The sequence below is a fragment of the Dunckerocampus dactyliophorus genome, chromosome 2 (assembly GCF_027744805.1).
Source record: "Dunckerocampus dactyliophorus isolate RoL2022-P2 chromosome 2, RoL_Ddac_1.1, whole genome shotgun sequence".
Taxonomy (NCBI): Eukaryota; Metazoa; Chordata; class Actinopteri; order Syngnathiformes; family Syngnathidae; genus Dunckerocampus; species Dunckerocampus dactyliophorus.
The window spans coordinates 18898176-18910000 of record NC_072820.1 but is presented as its reverse complement, the minus strand read 5'-3'; the positions used below and the strand labels follow the sequence as shown (position 1 = coordinate 18910000).

At 47.7% G+C, this 11825-nt stretch overlaps 3 protein-coding genes across 4 annotated transcripts in view; 1 reads left to right on the top strand and 2 right to left on the bottom strand.

The window, feature by feature from the left end:
- klhl18 (kelch-like family member 18) overlaps positions 1-9553 on the top strand; it is a 10966-nt gene extending 1413 nt beyond the window's left edge. Inside the window, exons 4-10 of one of the 2 annotated variants that reach the window (XM_054768720.1) lie at positions 1-109; positions 2879-3039; positions 3108-3244; positions 3342-3564; positions 5528-5632; positions 5715-5847; positions 5964-9553. The exon at positions 1-109 is cut by the window's left edge and continues 90 nt beyond it. In XM_054768720.1, the coding sequence (XP_054624695.1) occupies positions 1-109; positions 2879-3039; positions 3108-3244; positions 3342-3564; positions 5528-5632; positions 5715-5847; positions 5964-6350 (1255 nt within the window). In that variant the 3' untranslated portion in view covers positions 6351-9553. The remainder of the gene's footprint in view (positions 110-2878; positions 3040-3107; positions 3245-3341; positions 3565-5527; positions 5633-5714; positions 5848-5963) is intronic. The other variant, XM_054768721.1, reaches the window with a different exon arrangement.
- bfsp2 (beaded filament structural protein 2, phakinin) lies at positions 6886-9040 on the bottom strand. Its single transcript, XM_054768722.1, has 7 exons — positions 8578-9040; positions 8206-8288; positions 7987-8143; positions 7740-7901; positions 7553-7678; positions 7231-7472; positions 6886-7088 (listed from the first exon to the last, which is right to left on the bottom strand). The coding sequence occupies exons 1-7, from the start codon at positions 9019-9021 to the stop codon at positions 6974-6976; spliced, it is 1329 nt and encodes a 442-aa protein (XP_054624697.1). The 5' UTR covers positions 9022-9040; the 3' UTR covers positions 6886-6973.
- Positions 9057-11178, bottom strand: ccr9a (chemokine (C-C motif) receptor 9a). The gene is made up of 3 exons (XM_054768723.1): positions 11038-11178; positions 10882-10938; positions 9057-10813 (listed from the first exon to the last, which is right to left on the bottom strand). Exons 1-3 carry the CDS (start codon positions 11158-11160, stop codon positions 9752-9754), a joined length of 1242 nt encoding a protein of 413 aa, XP_054624698.1. The 5' UTR covers positions 11161-11178; the 3' UTR covers positions 9057-9751.
- Between the last annotated feature and the right edge of the window lie 647 nt (positions 11179-11825).

Sequence of the window (11825 nt, the reverse complement as noted above, 5' to 3'; positions counted from 1 at the left end):
CCAACACTTTGTGGAGGTGTCCTTGTCTGACGAGTTCCTCACCCTGAAGACTGAAGAGATGCTCGAGCTCGTTGGGTGTGATGAACTTAATGTGAAAACTGAGGAGCAGGTGGGACACCTGAACTTACCTTGACATGCAGCTGCTGTTCTGTGTCTTACATGTACTATCTTTGAAAGTAGGGATGTCCCGATCCGAGATTGAAATCGGGCCAATATCGGCAAAAAAAACAAAATCAGATTATGTCGGCCTGCATCTCAAACCTCCGATATACAAGCAGTCGATTTCAAACTCCACCCTAGCACGTCTATCCAGCAGTGACTGTCTAGAGCCCATGTGATCACAACAGCGTGCTAGCAAAGTAGCAAGGAGTAGGGGTGATGTCATCTGTATGGCAGTAAAGAGATGTTATAGCAGAGTGCAAGACCTGTCATTGTGTAACAGGATGGGATGGCAGAAAGTCAATAGTTATAACAGAAAAGGGAAAGGCTTCTTGAGACGTCATCTGTACTTCTGTGAAGAAGGCGCCACCTTCTTCACAGAAGTACAGATGACGTCTCAAGAAGCCTTTCCCTCGTTGGACAACTCCTGTACGACTGAGAGCCTACACAGACATATAACAGAAAAGAGTGAGATCCTGTCGGTGGTGACTAATGTCGGGCTTATAATCTTCATAGAGCACCTCAAACCTTGCTACATATTATGCCTTGCTGCCACTATATCGTGGATACAAATATACCCCAGATACATAAAGAAGTAAATCAATCTTGCTGACTGCAAGTTGCTGACTATTCTGTATTTGTGTAATATCACTTGATCAAGCCGCTTCTAACATTCCACACAACAAAATAAGTAATAAAAGTAAAGGATGATTTTTGCTTTTGTAGCATTCCACACTATGAAATAAATAATAAAAGTATGTATGATTTGTCTTAACGCTATAGGTGCCAAAGGTTTTGTAAAGAAAATATTTTGTTTTAACATTTCTACTGTAATTTCCGATGTATAAGCTGCACCCGCTAAATTTAGAGGGGGAAAAAAGATTTGTACATATATAAGCCGCACCGGACTATAATAAAATGAGATATTTAGTACACAGGAATACGTTATATAGAAAGATTTTTTATAAGCTTTTAACTTGAAAGCGGCATCATATCCATTTCTTTGTGTGTTTTCTGTCATGGAAGATTGTGACTACCGGGTTGTCACTGCGCATGTGCACAACGTGTCTGCAGTCTGGTACAGTAAGTGGTGATATGCACCTAAACGTTGGTTGCCACCCACCATAAACAAATAGAAAAACATCCGGTGTACATCCGGTCGCCTATTTTCCGGCAGTCAGTGTTAGATGGATAGTTTGCAACTTTATGCATCTCGAAGAGAACAACATGTTTTGTGTTATATGGTTTAATGTATCTGTATTTCTATTTATTGATGTATACTATACGTTAGTGGACGTGTACACCTCTGGCGCTACTTACATTGCGTAAGTTTTACGTAGGGTCACTTGCGGAATTGCTGGATATTAAACACTATTTCTGCTGGAGTTATCGCTCTGGACTTGATAAGAACCATGGTACAATGGGATCAAGGACACCGTGGTCGGGCTTTGAGTCATCATAGCGCGTCCCGGCGCATGCAGGTATGTGTCAACAACGCGATCGCTGGGCAAATTCCAATACGTCCCCTCTTTTGGATGTTACTTTCCCTTTTTGTTTTCATTCAGAATAACAGGCTTTGCAATCTTGGCGGTATATTTATGGTGTTTATTGAATAATCCAAATACAACAATGTTTTACATTTGATTTTAGTCTAAATTATGCTTGTTGTTGCTAACGGTAAACTGCAGCGTGTGCACACTTACAAATACATATTTAAACGATTAGTAGTAATTCTGAAGTATACGAGATGTCACAAGATTAGAACATGACCACATATTAGCTGCACAGCTGTATAAACTGCAAAGTACAAACTTTGAGAAAAAAGTAACGGCTTATACGCTGAAAAGTATTTCAAAAGGTTGTACCTTGAAAATGGTTAGAGATAAAGGCATACTGTAAAGAGAAAAATAATCAGTATGACTAAAAGTGATGGGAGTGAAATCATAATCTAATTTGCATATCATGATGTCACCAGGCTCAGAATTTGTCAGATCCCTGTCTCCACGAACAGGCTCATCAAAAATGTCTGATCCACTTGTGATGCTCTTAATCATCTCTCAAGCAAACCCAGCCATCACCATAGTCATTTACAGCGGGATCTTGAACCACCACTGCTACCACCACCACTCTTAGCAGTGCATTTTCTGCTGAGGAGTCTCCCACGGACTCTACTGCATCTGCTGCTATTTCCGTGGGGTTGTTTGTTTGTTTGTTTGTTTGTTTTTTTAACATTCCTGTTACCCCCCTCACCATTCATGGTGTTTTGACCACCCACCACGTCCCCTCCTGCCACCCCGAACACGTGAAGCAAAGCATCGGCTCAAGTATGTGCTGCTTGTGGACTGTCATTGCGAGCGGACTCGCTGCTTCCACGCACACAGGGGATCAATGTCTCTAAACTTTTTAACTTTGCATAGAAACACACCCACAAATGTAGCTCAGATTGAAGTTAGATGCCCACCATCTCCTGGTGTAAAGTATTAACTACATCACACACCATATTTGCAGAAATGGCTTGTTAAATTCAGCAATGTGGCTTGTCGCAATTTTCGACATTGGTGCTTAAGGGGTTAATACCTGTATCAGCCGATATGCAAGGATGCAATGTCTATATCATAGCGGAAGTGAAAAAGTTTTACTGAGACACCCCTATTTGAAAGTGTCCTATGTGTCCCATTTTTGAACATGTTCTATCTTTGGACGCATCGTACACGTGCAGGTGTTTGAGGCGGTGCTGGTCTGGGTCCATCATGACCGGGACAAGCGTGAGTCTCTCCTGCCGGAGCTGCTGTCAAGGATCAGACTGCCACTTTGTCGTCCTCAGTTCCTTACGGAACGGGTCCAACAGGAAGAACTTGTGCGCTGCTGCCATAAATGCAGGTGAGACATGTTGGAAGTGTTTGACTTTTTGTTTTGAAGATGTTTGAATTTGCTCCTCTGTGACAAAGAGACCTAGTGGATGAAGCCAAAGACTTCCACCTGATGTTGGAGCGTCAGCCTCATCTTCCGGCCTTCAAGACCCGGCAGAGGTGCTGCACGTCCATCACGGGTCTCATTTATGCTGTGGGAGGACTCAACAGCTCAGGTGTTTTCTCCACTCCTCACCTATCTGTTAGAGGGCGGTGCTTACACAGGATTGCCTTCTGATTGGACCTTGGCCGAACATTCACTTTGTCCTCCAGGCGATTCCTTAAATGTGGTCGAGGTGTTTGATCCAGTCGGGAATTTGTGGGAACGTTGCCAACCAATGAGGACTGCTCGCAGCAGAGTGGGTGTCGCTGTTGTTAATGGACTTTTGTACGCCATTGGAGGGTATGACGGACAGTCACGCCTCAGCACTGTCGAAGTTTACAACCCTGAGACGGACAGCTGGACCAGAGTGTCCAGCATGAACAGCCAACGCAGGTAAACACTAATCGAAACACTGATCACTGTGCTGCACAATAATTGCGGTGGCAGGACATCATCAGTAGACGTGTCTTTTTCACTTCCGATCTGATACTGATATTGCAGCCTTGAATATCAGCTGATATGGATATCAATCTGATATCAGCATGAATCATACATACTTTTTATTACTTACTTAGTAGTGTCAAATATTGACACTACCTTGATCAAGTGGTATTACTCAGACAACAATAATAAGCAACAGTGGGTATTATTTAAGTTTCTGGGGTTCAGTTTAATCCACAATGTAGTGGTGGCTAGGCATAATATTGCAAGGATCGATGTGCTTAATTAAGCATTTAAACCTGACTTTACTCACCAACGACAGGGGCTGGTCATCTTTTCTGTTATAGCCAAGGACTTATTCTCATCTCATGGGAGTTTCCCGTGTAACGCTGCTGCAGATGCGTGAGGAGTTTGGTCATGTTAACGTCTCTGGTTCATTGCCACCATGGGAAACTTGTGCATGACAAATGTTGGACTCAGCTGTAACATCTTTTTGGGACTTGAATGGAAAAATACAAATGGTTGACATCCCTCCTACTCCATGCTCAACACAGGATGTTGTGATCATGTGGGCTCTATCCAGCCGCAGCTGGATAGATGTGCTTGTATCGGAGTTCCAATATCCTAGATTTTAGATGCCGGCCAATATAAACCGATACTTTTTTTTTTTCTGATATCTGCCTGATATTTGATATTGGATCGGGACACCCCTAGTCATCAGTCAGGCCTGGTTAGTTGGGTTAGTAGTAGTGAAGCTAGTTGACTTCTTCAGGTTGAGGAAGTCAGCTTGGGGCCCCTCACTCACACGTCGTTTTACGTGTGTGTGGTGTTCAACACATGTATACAGTACTGTATACAATACTATCCACTATAGTATGTACTATATATTATATTATATCATACTATACACAATGCTATATACTCTAGACTTTATTATAATACACTATACTGTACAGCAGTGGCCACCAACCTTGTTTATTTATTTTGTAGAATGGCTTTTAAAATAAATTAAAAAAAAAATGATACATATTTTTAAGTTTTGTCTTTAAATACAAAACTTTGTGTTATTATTGGTTGTTGGCTTCAACATTTCATCCTTTTCTCATTGTTTGTTTTGCGCTATTTTTACCATTTTTGCTAGTTTTTTTCAATTTTATTTTCTTTATGCACTGATGCCAGGACACTTGTACTTTTGTGGATCTTCGTCGAGCTTGTGGCGTGGGCTTTATGAGCAAACCACAACTGTATTTGGCTTGTTGGCTTCGTGTCGTGGGCAAGCGATGTTGGTTGAGGAGAGAGGGCTGCTCAATGCGTTACAACAGTCACCCCTAATGAGCCGCATCGCCGCAGCTCAAAGATGTATTTGGAGGTGCACATCTATGGAGTTATATTGGTGCATTCATTTTGAGATAGCGAAGCCAGATTTTGAACCATATTAATGTGCAATAACTACTGGAGTGTACATAGGCACATCGCTGTGCTCTGTCACTCCCTCGCTCTTTCTCTCAACCTCTGCACGTTTGTCCCGCTTGTTGCTTGTCTGACAAGGCAAGCCAAGCCGATCTGGTGTACGTGCGCTGTTACTTCCGGCCTGGTTTTGGGGACTGGGCTCCTGGCTGGAGCTTGTGAGTTGTGTGCCTGGAGGGCGGCAAGGCATACGGGCATGTTCAGTGGACAAAATGCTTGCCTGTTGGTCACTCTCTGGGAGGAGAGGGCACTGATATAATATTTTTTTTCCTAATATTCTTGCGATCGACCAGCAAAGTCCAAAAGATCAACTGGTGGCTTGCGATCGATGGGTTGGTGACCCCTGCTATACACTATCTTATTTACTATACTATGCACTCTGGTAGAGACTACTGGTATATTATATAGCATACAGAAGAGTGTATAAGGGCATTGTTGTTATCCTCAGCGCTATGGGAACAGTGGTGGTTGATGGACTCATCTACGTATGTGGTGGATATGATGGCAAATCTTCTCTCAACTCTGTTGAACGTTACTCTCCTGAGACTGACAGGTGAGCATTACACAGGTGTCACAATGACGGATAGAGTTTTAACACAACAACAGGTGAGATAAACTTCCTGTTCCTTCATCAGATCACTTCCTGTTGCCTGCAGGTGGGCCGTCGTGACGGAGATGACCGCAAGTAGAAGCGCGGCCGGTGTGACGGTCTTTGATGGACGCATCTTTGTCTCTGGCGGCCATGATGGTTTACAGATCTTCAACACGGTCAGTGACATTGTCATCGTCACAGAAGAACATGATCACAAACAGGACTCACTGACTGTGTGTGTGTGTGTGTGTGTGTGTGTGTGTGTGTGTGTGTGTGTGTGTGTGTGTTGAAGGTGGAGTATTACAACCACCACACAAATCGCTGGCACACGTCGTCAGCCATGTCTAACAAGAGGTGTCGTCACGGCGCTGCAGCACTGGGCAGTCACATGTACGTGGTGGGCGGTTATGATGGCTCGGGGTTCCTCAGCGGCGCAGAGGTGTTCAGCTCAACGTCAGGACAGTGGACCCACCTGGTGGCAATGAACACACGACGCAGCAGGGTGTCGTTGATGGCAACGTCGGGCCGCCTCTACGCTGTGGGTGGGTACGACGGACAGTCCAACCTGTGCTCTGTGGAGATGTTCAATCCCGACACCGGACGTTGGACCTTCATGGCGCCCATGGCATGCCACGAGGGAGGGGTGGGCGTCGGCTGCATCCCCTTGCAACCTGCCTAAATCCTTCAATCACAGCTGCAGGATCCACGTCACTGACATGCTGCGAGGTGAAAAGGTCACGCCCCCCAGTCGTGCGAGGCCAGATGCAGCACTCACACCAGTGGTGCGCACGCCAGAGCCCCCTAGGGCACAAACTGTAGCGTTAGCTTTGGAGGCTAACTGTTAGCATTGTGCCCTGAGCAAGCAGGCTGGTGACTGTTACTACCAGCAGGAGGCGCTGTGAACATTTCTTGTCTGTGACAGGAAGTGGCACAGAGGGAATTTCCTGCCGTCTACGTTGTGTATATCATCTTCAAAATAAAAGCACCAAGCTTGGATGTAGTTTGCTAATGAAGCTTTTATTCTGGAAGCAACAGGAGGTTTACCTGTGTACTCATTTGTCCCAAAGCAAACACATTTTGGTAACTTGTTGGAAGCGGAAAAAGAAATAAAGTTCCATATTAAAGGTTGTGGAGTGAAAGGTATTATGAGTGGTGCATGGTGGGTAGTGGCATTGTGGGTGGGTAGTGCCGTGTCCAATAAGAGAGAGGCTCAGTTTGAAAGAAAGACTTTTTTTTTTTTTTATTGTCTCCTCCAGGAAGTAAAAATCTAATCACATGACTCCACAGCATGCAGTTATTGGCTTAACTGGCACCCAGTTGACTGCAGGTCCCAATTGTAGGTCCTGGAGCAGGGGCGCTGGGGTCTGAAGAGGTGGGAATCCTGGATGGTTGGTCAAGCTCCAAAAGATCAGAGTCCCTGGACAGAAACGTGTTCACTGAATTGAGCCAACCTCCAAACAGATCCTGATTGGTCTTACTTGACCTTTGTTTTGAAAGTGTGAGTGTGTCTTGAGTTGAGGTCACATGACCCAGCCCATAGGCTCATCTCAGCAACTCACAGTGGCTCTGTGGGCTGGAAGCGGCGCTCCTCTCCATCCAGGATGCCATGATAGAGTCGGATCTCGTGCTCCAAACGCTGCTTGTTGCTCAGCAGGGCATCGTAGTCTCTGCGCTGCTGCTCCGTCTCGCCGCGCACATCTGCAAGCTCCGCCTCCAGCTTGGACACCACAGAGCCCAGGTTCTGAAGCTCCATGTCATGCCAGTGGTGGGCATCGCCTAGTGAGTTCTCCAGGCCACGCTTCTGCAGGAGGAAATTCATTAAAAATACAACTTAAGTTATAAGTCGTCGTGGGTTTTTGTAACTCAGCTGCTTGTGATCACCAGAGCTCGAATGGATTCAGTCTCTGCTTGCAGACTTTGGATTCTGCAGCCAGCATCGGAGCATTCGACCTTCAGTGCCTCCAGCTCCTCCTCTTCTGGACTGAGCTGGCTCACACACTTTGCGTCCTGCTGACACACACATGTGTCAAGACCGGTCCACACCGCCCCAATCAATGCGGGTTCTGACCTTGCATTCCAGGTAGCTGTCTGTCTCAGCTCGGTTCCTCTCTGTCGCCTTCTCCCAGTGGTTGCGGATATAGTCCAGGATCTGGTCCAGACTAGTTTCAATGGGGGCATCTGGCTGATCCACTTCACGTCCACACATCTGACTGTAGAGGAGACGAACGTCCTGCAGTCAGACAAATATTTGGAATTTTACGAGTCATTCAAAGTCATTCAGAACCGTTAAATCTTGTTGTGTTGAGTTGGTTCACCTGCTCGTGGTTGCGCTCCAGTTGTCCAAGTTCTGCTCGCATGTCGTCCATCTGCTGCTCAAGCTCCACCCTCGTCAGGTTGGCGTCCTCAATGACCTTGTAGAGCGAGCCAATCTCCTCCTCCACTGCCTTCCTGAAGGGCTGCTCATTGTCATATCTGTGGGACGCACACCTGACAGTGACCTCTCGACCGAGAAAACGCCCTAATTCACTTCTCACCTTTCCTTGAAGTCCTCTGCATTGGCCTGGACGTTCTCAGTCTGCAGCATCAGCCGAGCGTTGTCCAAGATGGCCTCACTCACCTGTGCACACACACACACACACACACTGCTGTCCATCAGTCTTCATTGTTCAGTGACCTTGTCCCACCTTGACGAGACAACAATGACTACTACTGTTGCGGGTTCATGTGACGTCACTGAATAAGCGGCATTTTCAGATTTGAGGGGACTTTTGAAAGAGTCAACAAGAAGGCACTAACAGGAACTAGTGCATGTCCCATGGCGACAAAGGGTTTTCATCATGGTGTCATATGGTATTTATTTATGATGAATGATTGTCCTTTGGCCTCTGGTCAAAGGTTCTTCTCACCTGTCTGTAGACGTCCTCCCAGTCCTGCCTGAGCGGACCCCAGGCGCCGGCGCTGGACGCCTTGCGGTCCAAGCTCAGTCGGATCTGCTCCTCCAGCTGCTGGTTGAGCTGCTCCAGTGCTCGCACTTTGTCACGGTACTCCATCAGGCAGGTATTCAGGCCCAGCCCTGGCCCCCCTCCTCCCACAGCACCCTGTCCGGTCCGCTCTCCTGCCCGGGGAACAACCGGCACCGCGCTGGTCCTCATCCCCTGCAGGAAGACACTGCTGATACCCAGAGCCCTGCGGGACACCCGTGTGCCCAGGCTGGGCGCCATGGGGGAGGCGGTGCCGACAAAGACACCCCGGGATGCGGCGCCACCCGGAGTGACCCTGCTGCACGCGGCGCTCGGACGCTCGGACGATGACTGTCCTAAAATGGAGGAGCGACGTCGCGGCAGAGGCATGACGGACAAAACCTCGAAGGGCAGCACGCCACCTGGATTTATGGGAGGACGAGTTTCTGGAAAGATGGCCGCCTTTGTCCATCTGGGACCTGTGACCTTTGTTGTCACACTGTGTGTGTATCTTTGTGTGTGTGTGCGTGCAGCTGTGTCAGCAAATAGGAAGCATGCTGAAACACAGAGGTCAGCTGACACACACACACACACACTGTGACTCAGCTGTTTGTTTGTTGTTCCTCTGAAAAGAAAAGTTCTGGCGTCAAGTGGCCATGTCACTTCCTGTTTGAAACATCAGGAGACCTAAAAGGCAACAGGAAGTGGTCAAGGACAAACGAAGAAGTTTCTCCAGACATTAAAGGTTACTTAGGGTCAAAGTTTCTTTTTATTTTGTTGAGAGGAACTCCTCAGACCGCTTTTACCAGCATCACTCATCACTTCCTGTCACCTTAACATATCTTAACGTATCATCAAAACAACTTTGTTCGTCCATGTGTACAATAGCTGACATGTTTTGTTATCTCTCGTTTCTGTTTTTTTTTAATAAAGGTCATGCATGAGAAAGTTTGTCAGAATGGAGGTGAAAACAGGACGTGAGGGAAGGAAGCGAAGAAAAAAGCATGACAGTCAATTTCCTGCTGCTTGTTTGTCTGTTAGCACTTCCTGTTTTGACGAAACGTCTTTTACGTAACAAGCGCATTGTCACGGCCACCACGCCACCAACAGGAAGTCCCGCCTATAGTGACAGTGCCTGTGACGTGTCGCTGTCAGACGCTCTCACCGAACCCAGCTGACTTTTGCCGGAGCGGCTTGACTGGTCTGACGGTGGCGTGCGGCGGCAACACCTCAGCAGCCGCAAGAGGTCACGCCTGAAGCGCACACCAACAAAGGCGTAGAGGAAAGGGTTGAGGCAGGCATGCAGGTAGGCTACGCCCTTCAACACCTGGCCAGCCTTCAGGAACCGTTTGAGCTCCTTGCAATCTGTCATGGTCACATTGCCCGCCTGTACTGCCTCTGTCACCAGCACGGCATTGTGAGGCAGCTGCGACGCCAAGAAGACCACCACCACCACCAGGATGACACGCATGGCCTTGTGCTTCTGAAAATTGCGTGTCTTGAGCAGCGTGGCCACAACAGCGCTGTAGCACGCTGCCATGACCAGGAAGGGCAAGCAGAAGCCCATTACCACCTGCACCGACAGCAACGCCATCTTTGTACGCTGCCCCACGTGTGGCGGGAACACCATCCTGCAAAACTCCTGAGTTTCGCCATCTGCTGCCGCCGTTGTGGCAAACACCAACTCGGGTGTGGAAAGCAGCAGGGCGGAGAGCCACACCCCTGCGCACACCAGCCGGCCGCAGCGGCGCCGCTCCGCCTGCGAGTTGTGTGCTTTGGCGGTCTGCACGATGACAACGTAGCGGTCCACGCTGATGCAGGTAAGGAGGAGTGTGCTGCTGAACAGGTTGACCTTGTACAGGCCCGAGGTGATCCTGCACAGGACGGACCCAAAGCTCCAGCCATGAGATGCCTCGGCCGCCCACAGCGGCAGCGTGACCAGGAACAAAAGGTCAGCCATTGCCAGGTTGAATAGGAAGACATCTGTCATGGTTTTCAGGCGCCGCCGGAAGTTCAGATAGATCCACACCACCGCCAGGTTCCCGGCTCCGCCCACCAGCGCAATTATCCAGAAGAGTGGCGGTTCGCACACGCGCCGGAAATGGCGCACGGACTCCAGGTTGCACAGAAGGTCAGGGTAGTCGTAGTCGTCGGTGGCCGTGGGCCCACCATAGGATGGGTCCTGGGGGAGAGAGAGAGACAGTCTGTAATGATGCCACCACCATTTGTCACTTGAGTGGTGCTTCGTACCTCAGTCACCAAGTCTGTCATGATGTCATCAATGGAAGTCATGTGATCCTCAACCAACTAAAACACACACATTGTTACATACTTTGTGCCAAAATAAAAGCTTTGAATGAACTCAAATTACGAGGAGTGACACAAACACGCACACAGAGCACTCACAGCGTGTCTTCTTGTTGCGTGTCTGTTCTTCGTGTCCGTTAAATGTTGACGAGTCAAAGCAGAAGTGGCACAAAGGGGCGGCGCTGAAGACGCCTTCCCTCCATTTTCTGGACCACTTATCATATGGGGGTGGAACCTCTCCCAGAACTGTTGGGCGAGAGGTGGAGTTAATTGGTTAACATAAATATTGAAGAGCACTTTCTGTCAAATGTTTTCACCTCAGAGATGAAAAACATCATCACATTGCCTGAGTGTGTGTTGACACCACACACACTTTTTACTTCTCGGTGCCGACACACAACGTCTAAAGTTAACCTTTGACTGAGTGTGTCACATAACGGACCAGCAGCAGATGCACCACAAAAGGGTGAAACCAGTCTTGGTTGGGGGGTTGCCTCTACTTTAGAGAATAAATAATTGGATCCTGCACCATCCCTTCACACTAGAGCTGTTTTATCTAGTCTTGGAGCATGAAGTCTGTTTGGATGAGAGGTGAAATGTCCTTTTAAGCAACCTGAACAGTCCAGTTGGGATCTACTCTGTGTCCTGAGAATATGTGTCATAGTAAAAATGTACACATTTCCTGATCAAATACAGCGCAGAAACCTAAGATGAGGCTGCCATGAGCGTCTCTTCTCAGCTTAGTGTGCAAGCCCTGCCTACCGTCTGATTCAGGCCCTGTCCACACACAAATGCTGCTGAGATTTTTTTTTGTCGGGATGAAAAGATTGGTAAATACTTGCATCCAGACGGAACGGATCACTGAGTGAAAATGATGTAATACCCAA